The sequence below is a fragment of the Mobula hypostoma genome, chromosome 29, assembly GCF_963921235.1.
Source record: "Mobula hypostoma chromosome 29, sMobHyp1.1, whole genome shotgun sequence".
NCBI lineage: Eukaryota > Metazoa > Chordata > Chondrichthyes > Myliobatiformes > Myliobatidae > Mobula > Mobula hypostoma.
The window spans coordinates 3,259,698-3,284,439 of record NC_086125.1 but is presented as its reverse complement, the minus strand read 5'-3'; the positions used below and the strand labels follow the sequence as shown (position 1 = coordinate 3,284,439).

General features: G+C 45.4%; 1 protein-coding gene and 1 long non-coding RNA gene across 2 annotated transcripts in view; one reads left to right on the top strand and one right to left on the bottom strand.

Annotated features, from left to right (window-relative positions):
- Nucleotides 1–282: 282 nt before the first annotated feature.
- LOC134339394 (uncharacterized) lies at nucleotides 283–10,676 on the bottom strand. The gene is made up of 3 exons (XR_010016388.1): nucleotides 10,559–10,676; nucleotides 7,793–7,865; nucleotides 283–360 (listed from the first exon to the last, which is right to left on the bottom strand). It is a non-coding gene; the product is annotated as an uncharacterized LOC134339394 (long non-coding RNA).
- Nucleotides 10,677–14,395: 3,719 nt separating this feature from the next.
- The window catches only part of LOC134339313 (proto-oncogene vav-like), a 190,954-nt gene continuing 180,607 nt past the window's right edge, over nucleotides 14,396–24,742 (top strand). The window contains exon 1 of the mRNA XM_063035710.1: nucleotides 14,396–14,747. Coding sequence (XP_062891780.1) covers nucleotides 14,544–14,747 — 204 coding nt within the window. The 5' untranslated portion in view covers nucleotides 14,396–14,543. The remainder of the gene's footprint in view (nucleotides 14,748–24,742) is intronic.

Below are 24,742 nucleotides of genomic sequence, written 5' to 3'. Positions count from 1 at the left end.
AGGGTCAGAGCCGTCTCTATTTCCTGAGGAGACAGAGGTCCTTTAACATCTGCCGGACGATGTTTAATTTACGTATTACTATTTAACTATTTATGGTTTTATTACTATTTATTATTTATGGTGCAACTGTAACGAAAACCAATTTCCCTCAGGATCAATAAAGTATGACTATGACTATGACTACTTTTATTGCTGCTTACAAACCCCCCCCCACCCCCACCGCCACTGGTGTTAGTGCTGTCAGAGCTCTGCGGTGTAATTTGCAGCCTTGAAGCCACTCACCCAGTTGGTGCCTTCCTTGATGCTGGTGACTTCAATCATGCCGACTTAAAAGCAGTTCTACCAGCATGTCAAACGCAACTGGAAGGGAGAATATATTAGACATGGTTAATACTGACACTCATGGAGTCTACAAGGCTAATCCTGCCCTCACCTCTGATACTCAGCTCATGTATTCATTTTGCGAATGCCTGCATATTGAACACTGGTTAAATGAGTCAGACTAGCTTAACTTGTTCAACCAGTGGAGATCAGGATGTAGGTCAGAAGGTGCCACCTCAATGCTGCGGGACTGCTTTGGAAGCACACACTAGAGCATATTATTCAGGGAGCTGGCTACCTACGATCATCACGTCAACATTGCGGGAATCCTGAGAATCTTCCAGCCTCCCAGATGGCCACGTCTGCGCCAGGTGCACCGAGATGCAGCTCCTGAGAGGCGGAGCTGTGGCTCGATGACTTACAGCTTGTTAGGGAGAGTGAACAAGAGATAAGGAGGGGCTACAAGGAGTTAGTCACCCCCGAGGCTGCAGGAGTAAGATAAGTGGGTGACGGTTAGGGAGGCAAGGGAAAGAGCTCAGATAGTAGAGAGCACCCCTGTGGCCATCAGATTAGGAGACCGGACGACTCGATGGTCAGCAAGAGTCACGTTCTTCCATGCCTTCAGTAAGGCAATGCGTGAGTACGCACAGAAAATGCACAGACACTTTTGTGACACCAAGGACATGCAATGCATTTGGCAAGGTTTCCAAACCACAACCAATTACATTGACAGTGATGTCTCCCTTCCTGATAGGCTGAATGAGAATGCCAATTCTATCCAAATGAATGATGCGACATTGAGGAAAGCCCTCTCTCCTCCTGAGGAACAGATACTTTGTCTGGCCTTCAGTCGAGGTGTGACCAGGCTAAGCTCTCCACACCCCCTACTTCTCATTGGAACTTCAGTGAATGTCACTGTAAGACACAGCATTCTCAAAACTAGGACCCCACAATTAGCGCTAATCAGGTCTCTGCTTAAATAATAGAAGGAACACGGAATCCCTGAGCCTGTCAGAATGAACCTAACAAGTTTAAACAGAAAGCACCTGGAAACCACATTAGAAAGACTGACTCACTTGAGAAAAACAGAAAGAACCTGAACTGATTAATGATTGCCATCCAACAACAATTAACCAATTTAGGTGCTTGAAAAACTTTGGAGCCTAATGCTCTCTGGCACTCTACACAGACCCCAAAGGGCTCATTACACAGTTATGTCCTGCAACCCAAAGACTTGTCATTGGAGACACAAGAGAGGGCAGATGCTCAAATGTGGAACAACAAAAGGTTGGTAAGTTAAATGGTCACTGTAAGTGTGTAGGTCAATGGTAGAACTTGTGGGGTATTGATGAGAAAGTGGGGAGTGTAAGTTATAGATAATAATACTGTTAGGAGGTGGGTTGGTTGTCATGGTAGCTCTTTGAGCTGACACAGACTTGATGGGCTGAATTTCCACTTTCTCTGATATAAGGAAACATGAAATGGGGTGGGAATATTGAGAGAAGGAATTCCCCTTCATCTCCACCTTAAGTGGACAATTCTTTAATCTGAGGCAATGGTCACTCTGTGTTCCCTCACTAGGTGATGTATCTTCCCAGCTCCACTCTGGGTTCCAGAATCAGAATCAGGTTTATTATCACTGCCTTATATGATGTGAAATTTTAGTTTTGTAGCAGCATTACATTGTTAAGACATAACATTACTATAAATTAAAAAATAATAAATAGTGCAATCGAAAGAAATATCAAGGCAGTATCCATGGATTCATGGACCATTAGGAAATATGATGGCAGGGGTGAAGGAACTGTTTTTGAATATCTGAGTGTGGGTGTTCAAGCTCTTTCCTGTTGGTAGTTGCAAGAAGGTGGCACGTCCTGATTAGTGAGAGTCCCTAGTGATGGATGGCTCCTTCCTGAGTCACCACCTCTTGAAGATGTCCTCAAGGGTGGGAAGGCTTGTGCCAGTAATGCAGCTGGCTGAGCCTACAATCCTCTGCAGTTCTCTTGTGATTCCAGGCATTGGCGGTTCCAATGGAGCACTGGAGGCATTAGAGACATTGGAAAGGGTCCAGAAGAGGTTCAGGGGAATGATCCCAGGGGTGAAGGGGTTAATGACTGTTTCCTAGCGTGGGAGAATCTATAACCAGAGGGCACAGCATCAGAACAGAGGGCCATCCCTTCAGAACAGAGGTGAGGAGGAATTTCTTCAGCCCGATGGTGTTGAATCTGTGGAATTCATTGTCACAGATGGCAGCGGAGGCCAAGTCATTGTGTATATTTAAGTTGATAAGTTCTTGATTAGTAAGTGTATCAAAGGTTATGGGGAGAAAGCAGGAGAATGGGGTTGAGAGGGATAATAAATCAGTAATAATGAAATGGTGGAGTTGACTTAATTGGCTGAATGGCCTAATTCAGCTTATGGTCATATACCAGGTTGAGATGGAACCAGTCAGAATGCTCTCCACTGTAACCTATAGAAATTTGCAAGAGTATATGGTGACATAATAAATTTCAAAGCTCATAGTAAAGTAATTATTGAAATATATATGTCATCATATACAATCCTGAGATACAATTTTTGCAGACATTCGCAGTAAATGAAAGAAACACAATAGAATCAATGAAAGACGACACATAATGGGATGGAAAACAACCAACGCAAAAAGGCAACAAAATGTGAGAATACAAAAAGAAAGAAAAAAAACATAAAATAAATAAGCAATAAATATCGAGAACATGAGATGAAGAGTCCTTGAAAGTTAGTCCATAGGTTCTGGGAATAGTTCAGTGAAGTTATATAGAAATGTAGAAACACAGAAAACATACAGCACAATACAAAGCTGTGCTGAACATGTCCTTACCTTAGAAATTACCCAGGGTTTACCCATAGCCCTCTATTTTTCTAAGCTCCATGTACTTTTCCAGGAGTCTCTTAAAAGACCCCAACGTATCCACCTCCACCACAGTCGTTGGCAGCCCATTCCACACACTCACCACTCTCTGTGTAAAAAAAAAAAAAATAACCCCTGACATCTCCTCTTTACCTACTTTCAAACACCTTAAAACTATGCCCTCTCATGCTAGCTATTTCAGCCCTGGGTAAAAGCCTCTGACTATCCACAGAACCAATGCCTCTCATCATCTTATACACCTCTATCAGGTCACCTCTCATCCTCTGTCACTCCAAGCAGAAAAAGCCGAGTTCACTCAACCTATTCTCATAAGGCATGCTCCCCAATCCAGGCAACATCCTTGTAAATCTCCTCTGCACCCTTTCGATGGTTTCCACGTCCTTCCTGTAGTGAGGTGACCAGAACTGAGCACACTACTCCAAGAGGGGTCTGACCAGGGTCCTATATAGCTGCAACATTACCTCTCGGCTCCTAAACTCAATCCCACGATTGATGAAAGCCAATGCACCGTATGGCTTCTTAACCACAGTCAACCTGCGTAGCAGCTTTGAGTGTCCTATGGACTCGGACCCCATGATCCCTCTGATCCTCCACACTGCCAAGAGTCTCACCATTAGTACTATATTCTGCCATCATATTTGATCTACCAAAATGAACTACCTCACACTTATCTGGGTTGAACTCCATCTGCCATTTCTCAGCCCAGTTTTGCATCCTATCGATGTCCCATTGTGACCTCTGACAGCCCTTCACACTATCCAGAACACCTCCAACCTTTGTGTCATCAGCAAATTTACTAACCATTCCTCCACTTCCTCCTCGAGGTCACTTATAAAAATCACAAAGAGTAGGGGTCACTGGCCTCCATGGAGAATATGGCCCATCTACAACCACTCTTTGCCTTCTGTGGGCAAGCCAGTTCTGAATCCACAAAGCAATGTCCCCTTGGATCTCATGCCTCCTTACTTTCTCAATAAGCCTTGCATGGGGTACCTTATCAAATGCCTTGCTAAAATCCATATACACTATATCTACAGCTCTACCTTCATCAATGTGTTTAATCACATCCTCAAAAAATTCAATCAGGCCCGTAAGGCATGACCTGCCTTTGACAAAGCCATGCTGATTATTCCTAATTATATTATACCTCTCCAAATGTTCATAAATCCTGCCTCTCAGGATCTTCTCCATCAACTTACCAACCACTGAAGTAAGACTCACTGGCCTATAATTTCCTGGGCTATCCCTACTCCCTTTCTTGAATAAGGGAGCAACATCTGCAACCCTCCGATCCTCTGGAACCTTTTGCTGTCCTTATTGATGATGCAAAGATCATTGCCAGAGGCTCAGCAATCTCCTCCCTCACCTCCCACAGTAGCCTGGTGTACATCTCATCCGGTCCTGGTGACTTATCCAACTTGATGCTTTCCAAAAGCTCCAGCACATCCTCTTCCTTAATATCTACATTCTCAAGCTTTTCAGTCTGCTGCAAGTCATCCCTACAATCGCCAAGATCCTTTTCCGTAGTGAATACTGAAGTAAAGTATTCATTAAATACCTCTGCTATATCCTCCAGTTCCATACACAGTTTCCCACAGTCGCACTTGATTGGTCCTATTCCCTCATGTCTTATCCTCTTGCTCTTCACATACTTGTAGAATGCCTTGGGGTTTTCCTTAATCCTGTCCGCCAATGCCTTCTCATGGCCCCTTCTGGCTCTCCTAATTTCATTCTTAAGCTCCTTCCTGCTAGCCTTATAATCTTCTAGATTCCTATCATTACCTAGTTTTTTGAACCTTTCGTAAACTCTTCTTTTCTTCTTGACTAGATTTACAACAGCCTTTGTACACCATGGATCTTGTACCCTACCATCCTTTCCATGTCTCATTGGACCGTACCTACTCAGAACCCCATGCAAAAATCCCCTGAACATTTGCCACATTTCCGTACGTTTCCCTGAGAACATCTGTTTCCAATTTATGCTTCCAATTTCCTTCCTGATAACTTCATGATTTCCCCTTACTCCAATTAAATGTTTCCCTAACTTGTCTGTTCCTATCCCTCTCCAATGCTATGGTAAAGGAGATAGAATTGTGATCACTATCTCCAAAATGCTCTCCCACTGAGAGACCTGACACCTGACCAGGTTCATTTCCCAATATCAGATCAAGTACGGCGTCTCCTCTTGTTGGCTTATCTACATATTGTGTCAGGAAACCTTCCTGAACACACCTAACAAACTCCACCCCATCTAAACCCCTCACTTTAGGGAGATGCCAATCAATATTTGGGAAATTAAAATCTCCCACCACAACAACCTTGTTATTATTACTCCTTTCCAGAATCTGTCTCCCTATCTGCTCCTCGATGTCCCTGTTACTATTAGGTTGTCTATAAAAAACACATAAAGTTGAGTGAAGTTATCTCCTCTGGTTCAAGACACTGATGGTTGAAGGGTAATAACTGTTCCTAAACATAGTGGAATGAGTCCCGAGGCTCCTGTACTTTCTTCCTGATGACAGCCACAAGAAGAGAGCATGACATGGCGTGGTGGGATCCTTGATGATGGATGCTGTTTTCCTGTGACAACACTCTGTGTAGATGTGCTCAATGGTGGGGAGGGCTTTAGCTTTACTGGGCTATATCTGCTGCTTTTTGTCAGCTTTTCCATTCAAGGGCATCGGTGTTTCCATACCAGGCTGTGATGCAACAAGTCAATACACCCTCCCACATACATCTATACATCTATAGAAGGTCATCAAAGTTTTAGATATCATGCCATATTTTCGCAAGCTTCTAAGAAAGTAGATGTTCTGCCACTCATTCTTTGTAATGGCACTGACATGCTGGACTCAGCATAGTTTCTCTAAAATGACAACACCTGCTGCGTACCTCCAGCATTTTGTGTGTGATACCAAGGAATTTCAAGTCGCTAACCCTCTCCACTTCTGATCCCCCAATGAGGACAGGCTCATGGACCTCTGATTTCCTCCATCTGAAGTCAATAATCAGCTCTTTGGTTTTGCTGACAGTGAGTGAGAGGCTGTTGTTGTGGCACCAGTCAAACAGGTTTTTAATCTCACTCCTCTCTGATGATTCATCACCACCTTTGATTCAGCCAATGACAGCGGTGTCATCGGCAAACCAAAATATGCCGTTGAAGCTGATTAGAGCAGCAGGCGAAGCTGATGGAGATTGTGGAGGAGACGATGTTGCCAATCCAAACTGTCAGGGTCTGCAAGTGAGGAAATCAAGGATCCAATTGCACAAGGAAATATTGAGGCCAAGGACTTGAAGCTTATTGATTAGTTTTGAGGGAATGGTGAGCTGCAGTCAATGTAAAGCATTCTGAAGTACTGCATGCATCTTTGCTGTCCTGATGTTCCAGGACTGAACGATGAACTGATGAGATGGCATCTGCTATGGATCTATTGCTCAGGTAGGCAAATTGGAGCGGGTCCAAGTTGCCTCTCAGGCAGAAGCTGATACGTTTCATCACCAGCTTCTCTAAACAATTCATTACTATGGATGATAATCATTACCACGTTCTTCTTAGGCACTTATAATTAAAACCTATTTGAAGCATGTGGGTACCTCAGACTACCAAAAGGTCAAAGATATCGGTGAACCCCCCAGCCAGTTGATCAGCACAGGTCTTTAGTACTTAGCTAGGTACCCTGTCTGGGCTGAATGCTTTCCTTGAGTTCACCCCCCTGAAGGATGCACTCTTGTCAGCCTCAGAGACTGAGATTACAGTCCCATGTTTTGACGGTCAAAGCAAGTGTTCAAAGGATTGAGCTCATCTGTGCGTGAAGTCCTGCTGTCACCTATGTTGCTTGGATTCACGTCGTAGGAAGTGATCACATTCAAGTCCTGCCACAGCTGACAAGCATCCTTCAGTAATTCCAATTGCCACTTCACCCGTGTGATGGCTTTCCGGAGATCATACCTGGCCCGCTTACAAGTAACTTTACCGTCAGACCTGAATGCTACTGATCTGGCCCTCAGCAGGTTGTGGATCTCATGGTTCATCCAGGGCTTATGGTTGAGGAAGACCGAATGACTTTGTGGGGAATAATATTTTCCAGTCCATGACAGCCGCGGTGTATTCATTCAGATCCTCTGATGAATCCTTGAACACAGCCCAGTCCGCCGACTCGAAGCAGTCTCGTACCTGCTCCTCTGGCACCAGTGACCACCTGCTTGTTGTCCTAATCTCTGGAGATGTGCTCCTTAGACTCTGCCTGTACGCAGGTATGAGAAGGACAGCCAAGTGTTCAGATTTCCCGAAATGCGGTCTGGGCGTGGAATGGTAGTCATTCCTAATCATAGTATAGCAGTAGTCAGGTGTGCTGGGACCCCAGGTACTGCAGGTGATGTGATCTGCTCAAGCTTTTAGCTAAGTGGAGTGTTTTTATCATGATAGCATGTTGGAATACGTAACCTCATTCTCTTCCAAAAACTCCTAGCAATCTGGGCATAATTTGCTCAATAGTAAAATGATATGGAGGAAGTTGTCTTTTGTCAAAGTACTAAACGCACAGTAAGATTAACACTCACCGGACAAGTTCCAAAGTGTTGCTCAGGCTAACTCATCTGGAGGCAGGTAAAACCAGCAGGAGCTTTTGGTATGCTGCAAAAGAACAAAAGCAATTGTATTTCCATAGCAACAGTCATAAATTCAGGATATTCCAAAGTGTTTTACAATCAGCTAAATACTTTTGAAGTGTAGTCAGTGTACAATGTTGGGAAGGAGATGGAATTGTTTCATACAGCAATCTCCCATGACCAGAAAACAGCCAGAAAATTTCTATTGATTGCAAGTTAGAAGCTATAAGAAAAAAAACATTTTTATACAACTTAAGAGGCCTTTTGGCCCATAATCTACGCTGGCCTTCAAAGCATAGACTACTCCCCCACTTATTTCCCTGTACCCTATTCTTGCTGACATATCTATCAACCCTCCCTGACTTTTCCGCTATCTGCCTACACTAGAAGTAATTTACAATAGCCAAGTTGTTTAGCGGCAAGGACATCTTTGGGTCTTGGAGGGAAACAGAGCAATGGGAGGGAATAGAGGGAGTACGTGCAGACTCCACACTTGGGGGGGGGGCAGGATCGAACCCAGGCCTCTGAAGCTATACAGCAGCAGTACCACTTGGGGGCTTCCAAGAGGACCACAACCTTGTCATAGGATTTGGAGGCTTGCCAACCTCAATGACTCAGAGCTGTGTTGGCTGGAGTCAGGGCTTTACGCTTTGGCTCTCGGTAGTGTCACCCATGCCAAACAGGACAAAGGGTAGAGGCCATTCTAGGAGTTGTCCACCAGACCTCCAGGTTCAAGGGTTCAGCTTAGGACTAACAACCCTGTAAAACAGAACTGTTAGAGAAACAACAATGAAGAATTATTCTACATCTGAGTGTGATGATATTTCGGAGTGTCCACCAGCGACTTACGTGACTGACAGTAGTGAAGACTAAGAGGAAGCCACTGACGTGATGAAGGACACCACCAGAGATGGACGACCTTCATTGCTGCCCTGAATGCAGGGCAGCTTCACCAGCACCTTGGGACGGGAGGGAAACACCCTCTGCTCTGGGGTCTCAGGCATCCACCGTGCAAGCAAGCTGATTTGAAGTTTAGTAAGAGCTGGCACTCACCAACAGACCACACTCCTTCAGTCTCAGCCGGTGTAACAGTGACTCCTCCAGCAGTCAGCTTTGGAAAGCAGCCACAGGCAAAGACACCAAGAAGTGGCGTTGTTCCCTCTGTGGTTATATAATCAACATCTTTCCGTTCTTTTTAAATTTACCTTCCAGATGTTGTAGCCATTAAAGACCATAGGATATAGGAGCTGAATAGGCCATTTGGCCCATCAAGTCTGCTCTGCCATTTCATCATTTCCCTCTCAGTCCTAATTTCGTGCCTTCTCCCCATAACCCTTCATGCCCTGACTAACCAAGACTCTATCAACCTCTGCCTTAAATATACTTAAAGACTTGGACTCCACAACCGCCTGTGGCAACAGATTCCATAGATTCACCACTCCCTGGCTAAAGAAATTCTTCCTTATCTCCATTCTAAATGGACACCCCTCTATTCTGAGGCTGTGTCCTCTGGTCTTAGATTCCCCCACCACTGGAAACATCCTCTCCACATCTGCTCTATCGAGGTCTTTCAATGCTCAGTAAGTTTCAATGAGGTCACCCCTCGTTCTTCTGAATTCCAGGGAGTACAGGCCCAGAGCCATCATATGCTCTGTTCAAACAAATAGTTCTGCATAGTGTTTCTGAAATTCAGTTCCACTAGTGCAACCATATAGGGCTTACGGGGTCGTTAAGTATGGAACAGGCCCTTTGGCCCAACATATTCATGCTGACCAAGATTTCCACCGGAACTAGTCACCTCTATTTGCATTTGGCGCATATCCCTCTGACTTTCCTATCCATGGACCCGTCGAAGCACATTTTAAATGTTATTAATGGCACTTTGTTGAAATACTTGTTATCTCTTGTAGCTTCAAAACATTAAACTAAAACAAAGGAAGAGCACAAGAGTCCAACACGTGGGTCTAAATTTGAGTTTACTTTAAGTGACGAGCACATCTATCATGTGGTAGTGTGATGATGTATGCAATTCATGTATTTATGCATATTAATTATTTAAAGAACAAGAATGTTTAATATACACGAGATTACCCAAATATGATTGAAATATTAAATAGACAATACTGACCATCCTCTGAGTGAACAATTTGCTCACTATTAAATCCATCATTCTCATCCTAAACTCTGCCCTCCAGTTCATGATTCCCTTACGCTGCGAACAGGACTGTGTGTTCATCCTTTCTCTGTCCCTCAGATTCAGATTCATGTTTATTTGTTTATCACAGGTACCATCAGAGAAACAAACAGTGAAACGTGTCATTTGTTGTAACGAGCAACACGCAAGCCTGCAAGTGTCACTGCAGTATACCAGAGCCAACATGGCATGCCGCAGTATCCAGCAAAACAACACAAGCAACCAAAATAGCAGCAACAAAACAATTGCATTTCCCACCCACTCATTCACACGAACAGACAGACACCTCTGGGCCTTCAGCTCTTGGCTCTGGACTCTCAGACTTGATATCAGGACTTCAAGAGTTGCTGATTATAGGACTTTAACCTTCAGGCATCGATCCCAGAATTCACAGATCACGGGACATTAACCTTCAGGCATCGATCCCAGAATTCACAGATCACGGGACATTAACCTTCAGGCATCGACCATAGGGCTGACAGATCACGATACGCTAATGTTTGGGCTTCAACCTCAGGACTCACCGATCACATGACTTTAACCTTTAGGCCTCGATCCCAACACTCACAGATCATGGAAATTTAACCTTCAGGCCTCAATCCCAGGATTCACTGATCATGGGACTGTAACAAGTGACCGTTGAAAATCTGTTTCTTGTTAAAGTGCACCAATGTATTCACCTTGGTAATTTAGATTAGATTAGATTCAACTTTATTGTCATTGTGCCGAGTACAGATACAAAGCCAATGAAATGCATTTAGCATCTGACCAGAAATGCAAAGAACAGTGTTATTTACAAAATAATTGCAAATTAAAAAAGTGCAACAGCACACCAATATAGAAGTACTGAGACAGTACAATACGGATGCAATACTGCTTAGCGCTGTGATGAGAGGTTCAGCAGGGTCACAGCCTCAGGGAAGAAGCTCTTCCTGTGTCTGCTGGTGCAGGAGCAGAGGCTCCTGTAGCGCCTACCGGATGGGAGGAGAGTAAAAAGTCCATGGTTAGGGTGAGATGCATCCCTGATAATGCTTTTCGCCCTGCCCAGGCGGCATTTATGGTAGATGTTCTCAATGGTGGACAATTGGGTGCCGATATCTGCCGGATAATGCTAAAGTGGCTACTTGTGCCTGTAAGAGGAAACAGTGACAGCATTTTGCACGTGTGGAGTAGAACGAAGAGTTGCCATGTTCTAGAGAGAACAACGCTCGAGTGCTTTTCCCAGGTTTGGTGAGGAAAGATTTTTGAGAGTAAATTGATCAGTGCTGGAATAGCATGGGTGTGCAAATTTCATTATCGGCCTAATAAGTTAGCCTTTTTAGTAATTCAACTACAAGGCAATATATTGTACAAGTTTATCTTTGTCTGTATTGTTTCGTGTCCGAACGTGAATATAATGGAGTAATGTGAATGGGTATATCTCTGTTCACGTAGTGTGAGTGAGGAGAACTCGTTTCAGGGTCTAGCCTGTATGTGTTCCGAAGTTAAGCACGCGTGTGCCAGGGTGAGTAGTTAAGATGAGATATATTTATTCATATTTTTGATGTTGTGTAGAAGGTACAGGGTTGGTGGGATTCTAATGTTTGTATTGTTTTTTTTAAGAATTGACACCACCGTATTGGTTTTGTATATTTTGTTTTAGTTATTTTCATTCTGCATACATAACAAGGGTGTGGTCCAAAATTAAACAGAGATTGTAACAGCCGGAATTGTTTTTTTTTAAATATATTTCGTTGTTTTTATTTTGATACCTTCTTTCTGCATTAAAACATCTAAATCTGATAAAGAAATTAAAGACCTGAGAAAAGTATTTGTTGTCCTGCGTGTGTGTTTTTCCCCTGGCTATAAAAGGACTTTAACCTTTGGGCCTTGACCACAGGGTTCACCCATTACAGGTCATTAGTCTTCAGGCCTTACCCCTAGGACTCACCAATCATAGATTTTTAACGTTCAGGCCTAAACCCCTGGACTTGCTAATCATGGGACTTCAACCTTTGGGCTTTGGCCACTGGACTTGCTAATTACGGTACTTCAACCCGGCTTCAGGCCTCAATCCCAGGACTCACCGATCATTGGACTCTAACCTTCACACCTTGACTGCAGGACTCCCAGATCACAGGACTTCACCCTCCAGGCCTCACTCGACCCCACAACATATCAATCATGGGACTTGAACTGTCATATGTCAAATCCAGGACTCATTGATCATGAGGCCTTAACCTTTGGGCCTCAGCTACAGGTCTTGCTGATTATGGGACTTTATCCATCAGGCCTGATTTTGTAGTTACAATGCTCTTTTCTGCATTTTTTTTTCTTTTAATCGCCTTGTTATTTATATATACAGATAGTCCGATACTTTATACACACTGTTCTGTAAGATTACCTCTCAGTCTCATAAACTCCAGGGAATAAATTTCTAGCTTACCAAGGTTCCACTTATAACCTGGGCCCTTGAATCGTGGAAACATGCTTGTAAATTTTAGGGGCATTCATTCAGTGAGTGGACTCATTTTGCACCAGTGTTGGGATTAGTTGACATTCTTCTGCTCACCACTAGGTGGGTGTAGAGTACACATCATGGCAGAGAGATGAGTGTCTCCATGGACCCAAACTCCATAGAGCCTGAACTCAGAAACAGAAATTGCTGGAAGTACTCAGTAGATCAGGCAGCAACTGTATAACGGTAAACAAAGTCAAGTTTCAGGTCCAGAAACCATCTTTCACTGGAAAATGTTCTGCTTCCTTTACCGTGGATGCTGCCGACCAGCTCTTCAACCATTCAGTTCTTGAGTCCGTGGGCACAACCCGAATCAGAATAATATTTTGCACTCGAATGGACTTCGTTTCTTATTTGTTCTAATGTTTATTCTTGTAAGATTGGATATAACTTATGCTTATGCTTTCTTGTGAATGTTGTGCATGGGACGCTCTGTGTCTGTGATGCTGCTGGAATTAAGTTTTTCATTGCAACCGTGCATACAGGTACTGGTGCAGACAACAGCAAACTTGATTTTGAGTTTGATGGTGAGAGAATGGGGAGGGGGAAGAGGCCAGTGAAGGGGAGTTCCGAGGGTGGGGTGCAGCTGGAAGGGCAGCATTGTTAAAAGCCCTTGCGAGCTGCCGCCTGCGCACAAACGATGCATTTCCCTGTGTGCTTGGATATACATGTGATATGCGATTATTAAATGAACCCAAACTGTGAAATGTGAAATCTGAAATCACGTCAGTTTGCCGAGGGTTTGGGCAGTGAAGATGCATCAGTCGTTGCCCCATGGTCACTGTACCCATAACAACACATCACCTCCTGATCCCGCTCACCGGGTGACAAGTACCCCAAAGGCCAATTGGAGACCTTATCAGCTCCATCATCTTCAATGCCCCTGTATCTGTTTGAAATGAAGTACACAACAATTGCTGAGTTTGATCATTACTGGGCCCCAGGCAATCATCGCTAAAGATTGGGAAAACAGCCTTGAAGGTTCAGTAATCGCACTGCAGGTGACGGCATTCCTTGCAATGCTAAGTAGGCCGGAACTTGCAGTGGATTGTCGAGGGAGCGTTCATTACCCGAGTTGTTATCTTTTGGGTGAATTATTAAATCAAAGTCTTCCAGGTGGAATTCAGAACGGGCAGGATCGTCACAGTCATAGAGAGATCCTGTACAGTAACAGGCCCTTTGGCCCACTGGGTTGGTACTGGCCATCAGCCCCCATTCTCACTACATTTACTTTGACCTAAGTCTGTTGATCTCCCACATTCCCATCAACACCCCCCCTGTAGCAATCCACCCCACTTCGGAATGAGGAAGGAAACTGGGGAAACCCCAAGTGGCCGCAGGAAGGTCAAGCAATTTCCACACAACATGGAGGGCCATATACAGATCGATCATGGTCTTACTGGATGCCAGAGGCTGATCGAAGGTTTTAACAAACCACTCTCATCTTGTAAAACCAGCTTTTCTTCCTTTAGCACACTGTGGGATCTTTCTGTACGCACGCCTAGTTCCCATGACCCGCCTTTGGGCAGAGGCCCTATTTCAGCAGCACCCTCAGTGGCTGTGTTTTGGAGGGAGCCCAGAGTGAGACACAAGGGGCAGGGAGATATTTTATTGCTAAGGCTGTGGGTAGGTCTCAATGAAACAGAAAAACACAAAAATATCGGTGAGGAAAATACAGATTTCCTCCGTGAGCACAAGTTGTTTGCCCAAAGCAGTGTGAAATGGAGTGAATCAGGAATCAACTTCATTTGTTGCAAAGCCTTCTGGAAGTTGAGGTTCAGGCAGTGATTGCTGACTACAAATCCCAAAATGCTTTGAGGCAGTGTCAGTGAGACCTTTATTCAAGCATTGGAAGAGGAAGGAACTGGTGGTTTAGCAAGCTGTTGCTCTCTGGAGGAAAGAATTAACAACGGAAATATAATGAGCAGGTGACTGGTGTCCTCGGAACTTGCTTCAGCTGAATTCTCTCACTCTCCTCTTCTCTTGAACCCACGCACGCATGTCGTTGGGAGATGGAGAATTGGAGACAATGTGCCAACTGGCTGATCGACTGTAAGGTGCTGCCCCCAAATCACCGTGTGACCTGGGAGAACGCTCAAGTTTGTGACCTTGCTTGGGCGCTGAGGGATGGCGTCCTCCTCTGCCAGCTTCTCAACAACCTTCAGCCTCATTCTATCAATCTCAAGGAGATCAATCTCCGACCGCAGATGTCCCAGGTAGGTTCAAAACCCTGCACGGTTGCCTCAATTTTACTCTCATTCGGGCTGGTAGACCTAGGGGTGGGGAATACTCTCCCACAGCGCGGAGCACGTTAACGTCCTTGGCCGACCCTTCCACAGGCCATGGTATTACTGAGCAGATCCTATCAGCAGAGTTTGGTCTGTGGATAATAGCAGAGAGAAGGACATTCCACTGGACTATATCACGGTTGATCTATAAGCTTTCTCTGATTTCCTTCCAGAACATTCCTGGCCAACAGTAAAGATAACAATTATGGTTTAGCTTGTCACTCAGAGACAGCTGTATCTCTGATGCTCTCTGGGCAAATTTACATTTTCTGCCTCTAACATTAGAGGCACTTGCCCTTTCTCTGAACTCTCTTGTGAGGAGAAAAGTTTTTTAGCTCTTGGGTTCCTCTGAAATACCCCAATTTGGTGCCCTTTCAACATTCAGGTCAGTGCAAATCTTCTCTTGCTTCACTCCTTTCCACACTGCTAAAAATGTACAGACATTCCTGTATCTCTGAAGTACATTAGTTCTATTGGACACAGCACTAAGAATGAAAAACCTATGCTGGATGGAAGTAAGCTGCAGAGAGTTGTGGAATTAGTCAGCTCCAGCGTGGATACTATCCAAGATATCTTCTAGGAGCGGGGCCTCAAAAAGGCGGCGTCCATCATTACGGACCTCCATCACCAAGGACGGCACAAGGAATGAGGTACTGAAGCCTGAAGGCACACACTCAGCGATTCAGAACAGCTTCTTTCCCTCCGAATGGACATTGACCCCATGGGCATATTCACTCCTTTTTTTAAATTTCTGTTTTTGCACTACTTTTTTAATACAACTGTTTATTATACATATATATACCCACTGCAATTCACAGTTTGTTTTTCTATATTTATCATGTATTGCATTGTATTGCTACTTGCAAAGTTAACAAACCTCGTGACATACGCTGGTGGTTAAACCCGTTTCTGATTCTGATGCCAATAAGGACAGTAGTTTTCACCTCTACTCAAATGAACTGGAGCGGTACAGTACCGTGGCGGTCGGCATAACGCCTTATCATACAGGTGACCTGGGTTCAATTCCTGCCGCCGTTAACTGTAAGAAGTTTGTACGTTCTTCCCGTGACCATGTGGATTTCCTCCAGGCGATCCGGTTTCCTCCCACAGTCCAAAGATGTACCTGTTGGTAGGTTAATTGGTCGTTGTAAATTGTCCCGTGTTTAGGCTAAGAACATAAGAAATAGGAGCAAGAGTAGGCCATTCGGCCCATTGAGCCTGCTGCCCCATTCAGTAAGATCGCGGCTAATCAGGCCATGGACTCTTCTCCACCCGCCTGCCTTTTCCCCATAACCCTTAATTCCACTACTCTGTAAAAAGGCTAGGTTTAAATCGGGGATTGCTGAGCGCTATGGGTCAAAGGGCCCAAAGGGGCTACTCTGCGCTGTGTCTCATTAAAATTAAAATTAAACTGCCTTGCTTCATATGATAAGGGTCACCATTCAGGCCCTCGAGTCTCTTCCAGGTCTCTGAGCAATCCCATCAATCCTATCCTGTCCCTCTGTTCACTCACCAACACTAGGGACAGTTTAGAGTAACTCCTGAAACTATTAACCAGCACAATTTTGGGAAGTGAGATGAACTGGGTGGGGGAGCACGTGAGTCAAAAGGAGAACATGCATACTCATACGGACAGCACCCTAGGCCGGGATCAAACTAGGGGTTACAGGAGCTGTGCGGTGTCACTGCCCCACTGTGCTGCCCGATGAAGTCCACAGTCTCGGGAAGTAGGACAAACACAGGACTTTGATGAGGAGATGTTTCTTACTTGTGAATCCACCTCCGAAGCTTCCTCATTGCATGTTTCTGACTGGGATCAGTGCGGGATTCGGATCTTGTAGGAGCAGATAATATTGGGATAGGATGTGTATGTGGATGGGGCAGGAAGAGCTCGGAATGAGGGGTCGGCAGGCCAATTCTCCATTTTCCATTGGTGCCAAAAACAGCTGGGATTATATTATCTAATGTAAAGTCGTCATGAACATTGGGATTGATGGCACGGGACAGGATTTAAAGGAGGTTCATGAAAATTATTGGGTGGCTTGTCATATGCAGAGCGTTTGATGGCTCTGGGCCTGTATTCACGAGAATTCAGAAGAATGAGAGGTGACCCCATTGAAACCTATTGAATGATGAAAGGTCTCATGTGGAGAGAATGTTTCCTATGGTGGGAGAGTCTAAAACCAGAGGACACAGCCTCAGAATGGAGGGGTGTCCTTTTTGAACGGAGATGAGGAGGAATTTCTTTGGCTAGAGCATGGTGAATCAGTGAAATTTGTTGCCACGGGTGCCTGTGGAGGCCAAGCTTTTATATTTATTTAAGGCAGAGGTTGACAGATTCTTGACTGGTTAGAGCATGAATGGAGAAGGCACAAGATTGGGGCTGAGAGGAAAAACGGATCAGGCTCAATGGGCCAAATGGCCTAATTCTGGTCCTATGTCTGTAGCGTTATGGTCGTAAGGATTAGGAAAAGTTCAGAGGGATGTGAGGCCAGTGCAGGCAACGTAATGCATGTTCATGAGGTAATGTTGCAGCTCTATGAAGCCCACTTAGACCACACTTAGGGTATTGTGTTCAGTTCTCGTTTCCTCATCATAGGAGGGATGTGGAAGCTTTAGAGAGGGTACCGAGGAGATTTACCAGGACACTGCCTGGATTGGAGAACACATCTTATGAGGAGAGGCTGAGCGAGCTACGGCTTTTTTCTTTGAAGGAAGGAGAATGAGAGGAGACATGAGAGAGGCGTATATGATTACCAGTGGCATAGGTAGAGTGGGCAGCTGCACCTTTCCATCAGGGTGGCTATGGCTAATACTAGAGAACACATTTTAAAGGTGTTAGGAGGAGAGTATAGAGGAGATGTTAGAGTTATTGTTTGACACACAGGGAGTGGTAAATGCCTGGGAGACACTGTCAAGGGTAGTGGTACTGTCAGGGGTATTAGAGACATTTTAAAGACTCATAAGGTAGGTACATGGATGTATGAAAAATGAGGGGCTACATGCTATGTATCAGGAAAAGGTTAGACTAATCACAGAGTAGGCTCAAAGGTTTTGGGATGAACAGCCCGACCTGTGCTGTACTGTTCTATGTTTTAAATAGGACCAGCTATGTTCAGCTGTGGACCAGCTATGGAGCATAGGATCGGCTATGTTCTATGTTTTAAATAGTTTAGATGGAGGAGGAGGCCTGAAGGACTTGTTTCTTTGCCGTAGGACTCCATAACTACCTGGGCTGGTTGTAACATACACTGATGGCAGCTTTGCTCCCCAGCCGCCAAGGCGTTGGCTCTTTGATTCCCTCCCCACTACCTCCCTCATCTTGCAGTTCCTTGTCACCGTCCTGGTTTCTCCTCTAGTGAAGTCTGTAGAAACACCTCCAGCCGACACGAGGGAACTAACACCAATCACCTTCATTTTATTCAATGGAGGGATACCCTTACTGGTCTAATGGATTTGTCCTTGAATAGCCAGGCTGCTGTACCTCCTGCCCAATGGGAGCTGTGAGATGGAATGGCCGCAGTGGTACCTGCTGAATGAACTGTAGTGATGAAATGATCTGTACAGATGGCAAAACAGCTTTTTGCTGTATCTCAGGACATGTGACAATGATAAACCAATTTATCAACAGTGGAGGATTAATGGAGACTGTTCTGCTTGAGCTGGGAGCATCCAAGTGTAAAAACAAATGGGAGATCAGGACATTAGCAAGGTGGGTGAATGATGTAGGTGCTATACATGGAAGTCCCTTTACAACAGAAATGAGGAGGAAATTCTCAAGGCAGAAAGCATTGAATCTGTGGAGTTGTGGAGGCCAAGTCATTGGGTGTATTTCAAGGATAGGTTAATAGACTCCAGATTAGTAAGGGCATCAGAGATTACTGGGAGAAGGCAGGAGAATTGGGTTGAGAGGGACAATAAATTAGCTATGATTGAATGGCAAAGCAGATTTGATGGGCTGATTGGCCTAATATTGCTCTTATGTTTCATGGTCTGATGGTCTGGTGTACAAGATGATGAGAGTCATTGAGCATGTTTTATGAGAATAGGTTGAGTGAACTTGGCTTTTTCTCCTTGGAGCGACGGAGGATGAGAGGTGACCTGACAGAGGTGTATAAGATGATGTGTGGATAGTCAGAGGCTTTTTCCCAGGGCTGAAATGCCTAGCACGAGAGGGCACAGTTTTAAGGTGCTTGGAAGTAGGTACAGAGGAGAGGTCAGGGGTAAGTTTTTTTATGCAGAGAGTGGTGAGTGCGTGGAATGGGCTGCCGGCGATGGTGGTGGAGGAGGGAGATACGATAGGGTCTTCTAAGTGACCCCTGGACAGGTACATGGAGCTCAGAAAAATAGAGGGCTATGGTTAACCCTAGGAAATTTCTAAGGTAAGGACATGTTTGGCACAGCTTTTGATGTTTCTATGTCTATGAATTTCCATGAACCCCAGAAAGAGTCCAGGAACGAGTAGGGACAGGAGCAGTCTGTCGTGTCTTTCAGATTTCAGTTATATTTGAGTAATCTGGTAAAAATATTGTTTGGTTATGCATTCTTGTTTGTTTAAATAATTTATTACGGGTTATATGCATAAATATGTGAATTGCGTACGTCGTCGTGCCACCACATGATATCCGCACACCTCGCTTAGAGTAAACACAAAGTTAGACCCACATTTCAGACTCCCATGTTCTCCTTTGAATTAGCTTAATGTTTTGAAGTTACAAGATGTAAGACAGCCTCACTGAGCTATTGTCTGGGTGGGTGAATACTGGCTGGGTGGCGCGATAGTGGATCATAACACTATTACAGCACCAGTAAACTGGGCTCAGTTCACACCACGGCCCGTGAGGGGGTTGTTCATTCTCCCCGTGACCGTGTGGGTTTCACTCCGGGTGCTCCAGTCTCCTCTCGCATTCCAAAGACATTCGGGTTAGTAGGACGATTGGTCACGTGGGCGGTTTGGGCTCACTGGGCCAGAGGGGCCTGGTGCCATGCTGTATCTCTAAAGTAAAATCAAAAAGAATTCTTTTTCCTGAGCATTCCTCTCAGTATGTTAAACAAGCTTGGAGACAAGGTGCACGGTGAGACGACAGTTCAGTCTGATCTCTGGTGTACTTTGTGCGGAGTTTTCTCATTTCTCTTTGACCACATGGGTTTCCTCCAGGTGCTCGGGTTTCCTTCCGCATCCCAAAGCACACGATTATGTGTCTCTCATGCACAACTGTCTGTTAGAATCGGAGCAGCTCGGGAAACAGGAAGAATAAATTGGATGTGGGTAGGAATACCATAACGATTGGTCGGAGGATAGTGCAGACTTAGTAGGCCTGTGGGACTGTTTCCAGGCTGTAGTGTATTCCTCTGAAGAACAATCATTCTGCTGGCAAAACAGTAGATTGAATCATATATGAACCAGTTCTGAAACAGAACTGTCTGTCACTTTCAAACCAGGATACAAATTGCAGTGAAACAGGGCCGTGTATCACAGTGAAACAGGGCCGTGTATCACAGCGAAACAGGGCCGTGTATCACAGCGAAACAGGGCCGTGTATCACAGTGGAACAGGACTGTGTATTGGAGTGGATCATGGCTATTTATCACATTAATACAGAAGCACAATGTATTGCATTCAGGGGAATGCACCATAACAAAACACTTGTTATGGCCATATATCATATTAGACAATAGAAATGTATTACATTAATGGCATATATCAGATTATACAATAGAAATGTATTACATTAATGGCATCACTAAAAAACACAGGGCAGTGTATTGCATTAAAAACAGGGGAGATAGAAGTAATTAATGGCTCTGGTCCTGTGTTCACTGGAATTTAGAAGATTGAACCGATTGATACGGTCTGGGTGCTTCAGTGAAGATTGGCTCTGCACGCAGTCTGCAGTGTGCTAGCAGCATGGCATTGAACTAAACTGAATTCTCGTGCACTAATCCTAACCTGACTATCCTCTGCACTAATCCTAACCTCACTATTCTCTGCACTAATCCTAAACTCACTATTCTCTGCACTAATCCTAACCTCACCATCCCCTGCACTAATCCTAACCTCACCATCCCCTGCACTAATCCTAACCTGACCATCCCCTGCACTAATCCTAACCTCACCATTCTCTGCACTAATCCTAACCTGACCATTCTCTGCACTAATCCTAACCTGACCATCCACTGCACTAATCCTAACCTCACCATCCTCTGCACTAATCCTAACCTCACCATCCCCTGCACTAATCCTAACCTCACCATCCCCTGCACTAATCCTAACCTCACCATCCCCTGCACTAACCCTAACCTCACCATCCCCTGCACTAATCCTAACCTCACCATCCCCTGCACTAATCCTAACCTCACCATCCCCTGCACTAATCCTAACCTCACCATCCCCTGCACTAATCCTAACCTGACCATCCCCTGCACTAATCCTAACCTCACCATCCACTGCACTAATCCTAACCTGACCATCCTCTGCACTAATCCTAACCTCACCATCCTCTGCACTAATCCTAACCTCACCATCCTCTGCACTAATCCTAACCTCACCATTCTCTGCACTAATCCTAACCTGACCATCCTCTGCACTAATCCTAACCTCACCATCCTCTGCACTAATCCTAACCTGACCATCCCCTGCACTAATCCTAACCTCACTATTCTCTGCACTAATCCTAACCTCACTATTCTCTGCACTAATCCTAACCTCACCATCCCCTGCACTAATCCTAACCTCACCATCCCCTGCACTAATCCTAACCTCACCATCCCCTGCACTAATCCTAACCTGAATATCCTCTGCACTAATCCTAACCTGACTATCCTCTGCACTAATCCTAACCTGACTATCCTCTGCACTAATCCTAACCTGACCATCCTCTGCACTAATCCTAACCTCACCATCCTCTGCACTAATCCTAACCTCACCATCCTCTGCACTAATCCTAACCTGACCATCCTCTGCACTAATCCTAACCTGACTATCCTCTGCACTAATCCTAACCTGACCATCCTCTGCACTAATCCTAACCTCACCATCCTCTGCACTAATCCTAACCTCACCATCCTCTGCACTAATCCTAACCTGACCATCCTCTGCACTAATCCTAACCTCACCATTCTCTGCACTAATCCTAACCTGACCATCCTCTGCACTAATCCTAACCTCACCATTCTCTGCACTAATCCTAACCTGACCATCCTCTGCACTAATCCTAACCTCACCATTCTCTGCACTAATCCTAACCTGACTATCTTCTGCACTAATCCTAGCCTGACCATCCTCTGCACTAATCCTAGCCTGACCATCCTCTGCACTAATCCTAGCCTGACTATCCTCTGCACTAATCCTAACCTCACCATCCCCTGCACTAATCCTAACCTGACCATCCCCTGCACTAATCCTAACCTCACCATCCTCTGCACTAATCCTAACCTCACCATCCTCTGCACTAATCCTAACCTCACCATCCTCTGCACTAATCCTAATCTCACCATCAAACCCACAGATAAAGGGAGGGGGGATGCTGTAGTAGTCTGGTGGGCTGACCTCTACCTTGCTGAGGCCCAGTGACAACTCTCAGATACCTACTCTTACTTACTCTTTGAACAAAGTACCATGAAGGAGCACGGGGCCATTGTCTCCCACCCCATCACTGATCTTATTAGCTCTGGGGATCTCCCGTCCACTGCCACCATCCTCATAGTTCCTGCACCCCACACTTCCTGTTTCTACCTCCTACCCAAGACCCACAAACCTGCCTCTCAAGGTAAACGCACTGTTTCAGCTTGTTTCAGCCTCATTAAACTTATACCTGCATACCTTGACTCAGTGTTATCCCCTCTGGTTCAGTCCCTTCCTACCTACATCCGTGACAGTTCACACACTCTGGATCTTTTCAATGATTTCAAGTTCCCCGGCCCCGAGCATCTTATTTTCACTATGGATGACCAGTCCCTGTATACCTCCCTCCCCAACCAGGAAGGCCTCGAAGCTCTCCGTTCCTTCCTGGAAACCAAACCCAACCAGTTCCCCTCCATCACCACTCTCCTCCATCGGGAAGAACTTGTCCTCACTCTCTATAATTTCTCCATTGGCTCCTCCCATTTCCTTCAAACAAAAGGTGCAGCCATGGGCGCTCGCATGGGTCCACGCTATGCCTGCCTGTTTGTCGGTTACGTGGAACAGTCAATGTTCCAAGCCTACACTAGTATCGCTCCCCAACTTTTCCTACTGTACATCGACTACTGCGTTGGAGATGCATCCCACATCCATGCAAAGCTTGTTGACTTCATCAACTTTGCCTCCAACTTCTACCCTGCCCTCAGATTTACCTAGTCCATTTCCGACACCACCCCCCTGCCCCTTCTCGATCTCTCTGTCTTTGCCTCTGGAGACCACTTAACCACTGATGTCACAGCTGCCTGGACAATATCTCTTTCCATGCTGTTACATGAAGACAGGTCTTCATGCTATAGGGACTGGTCATCATGAAGCGTTTCAACAGGCTCGTCATGAGGCACATCAAGACCCTGCTTCTCCCCTCACTGGACCCCCTGCAGTTCGCATATCGTCCCAACCATTCAACAGACAACGCTATTGCCATCACCCTGCACCTGGCCCTCACCCACCTGGAGAAAAAAGACACGTACGTTCGAATGCTGTTCATAGACTTCAGTTCAGCACTCAACGCAATCATTCCTCAGAAACTGATTGGAAAGCTGAGCCTACTGGACCTGAACATCTCCCTCTGCAACTGGATCCTAGACTTCCTGACTGGGAGACCTCAGTCAGTCCGGATTGGAAGCAGCGTCTCCAACACCATCACACTGAGCATGGGGGCCCCCCAGGTGGGTCTCATCAGCAAGAACGATGAGTCAGCATACAGAGAGGAGGTGCAGCGGCTAACAGACCGGTGCAGAGCCAACAACCCGTCTCTGAATGTAAACAAAACAAAAGAGATGGCTGTTGACTTCAGGAGGACACGGAGCGACCACTCTCCGCTGAACATCGACGACTCCTCCGTAGAGATCGTTAGGAGCACCAAATTTCTTGGTGTTCACCTGGCGGAGAATCTCACCTGGTCCCTCAACACCAGCTCCATAGCAAAGAAAGCCCAGCAGCGTCTCTATTTTCTGCGAAGCCTGAGAAAGTCCATCTCCCACCCCCCATGCTCACCACGTTCTACAGAGGTTGTATTGAGAGCATCCTGAGCAGCTGCATCACTGCCTGGTTTGGAAATTGCACCGTCTCGGATCTTAAGACCCTGCAGCGGATAGTGAGGTCAGCTGAGGAGATCATCAGGGTCTCTCTTCCCACCATTATAGACATTTACACCACACGTTGCATCCGCAAAGCAAACAGCATTATGAAGGACCCCACACACCCCTCATACAAGCTCTTCTCCCTCCTGCCATCTGGCAAAAGGCACCGAAGCATTCGGGCTCTCCCGTCCAGACTATGTAACAGTTTCTTCCCCCAAGCCATCAGATTCCTCAATACCCAGAGCCTGGACTGACACCAACCTACTGCCCTCTACTGTGCCTGTTGTCTTGTTTATTATTTATGGTAATGCCTGCACTGTTTTGTGCACTTTATGCAGTCCTGGATAGGTCTGTAGTCTAGTGTAGTTTTTGTATGGTCTCATGTAGCACCATGGTCCTGAAAAACGTTGTCTCGTTTTTACTGTGTACTGTACCAGCAGTTATGGTCAAAATGACAATAAAAAGTGACTTGACTTGACTTGACATGTGTAACTCTCAGTTCAGCTAGCGGCTTAATATCGGGGGTGACAGCCCCCGGCCCAGCCAAACTTAAGAAATCTCATTTGGGTGGATGCTGTGCGATGTGTCGCCTGTTACAAATCAGTCCCATGAAGTAACAAACAGTACACAATATGCGATTAAATGATTGAGCTTTAGAA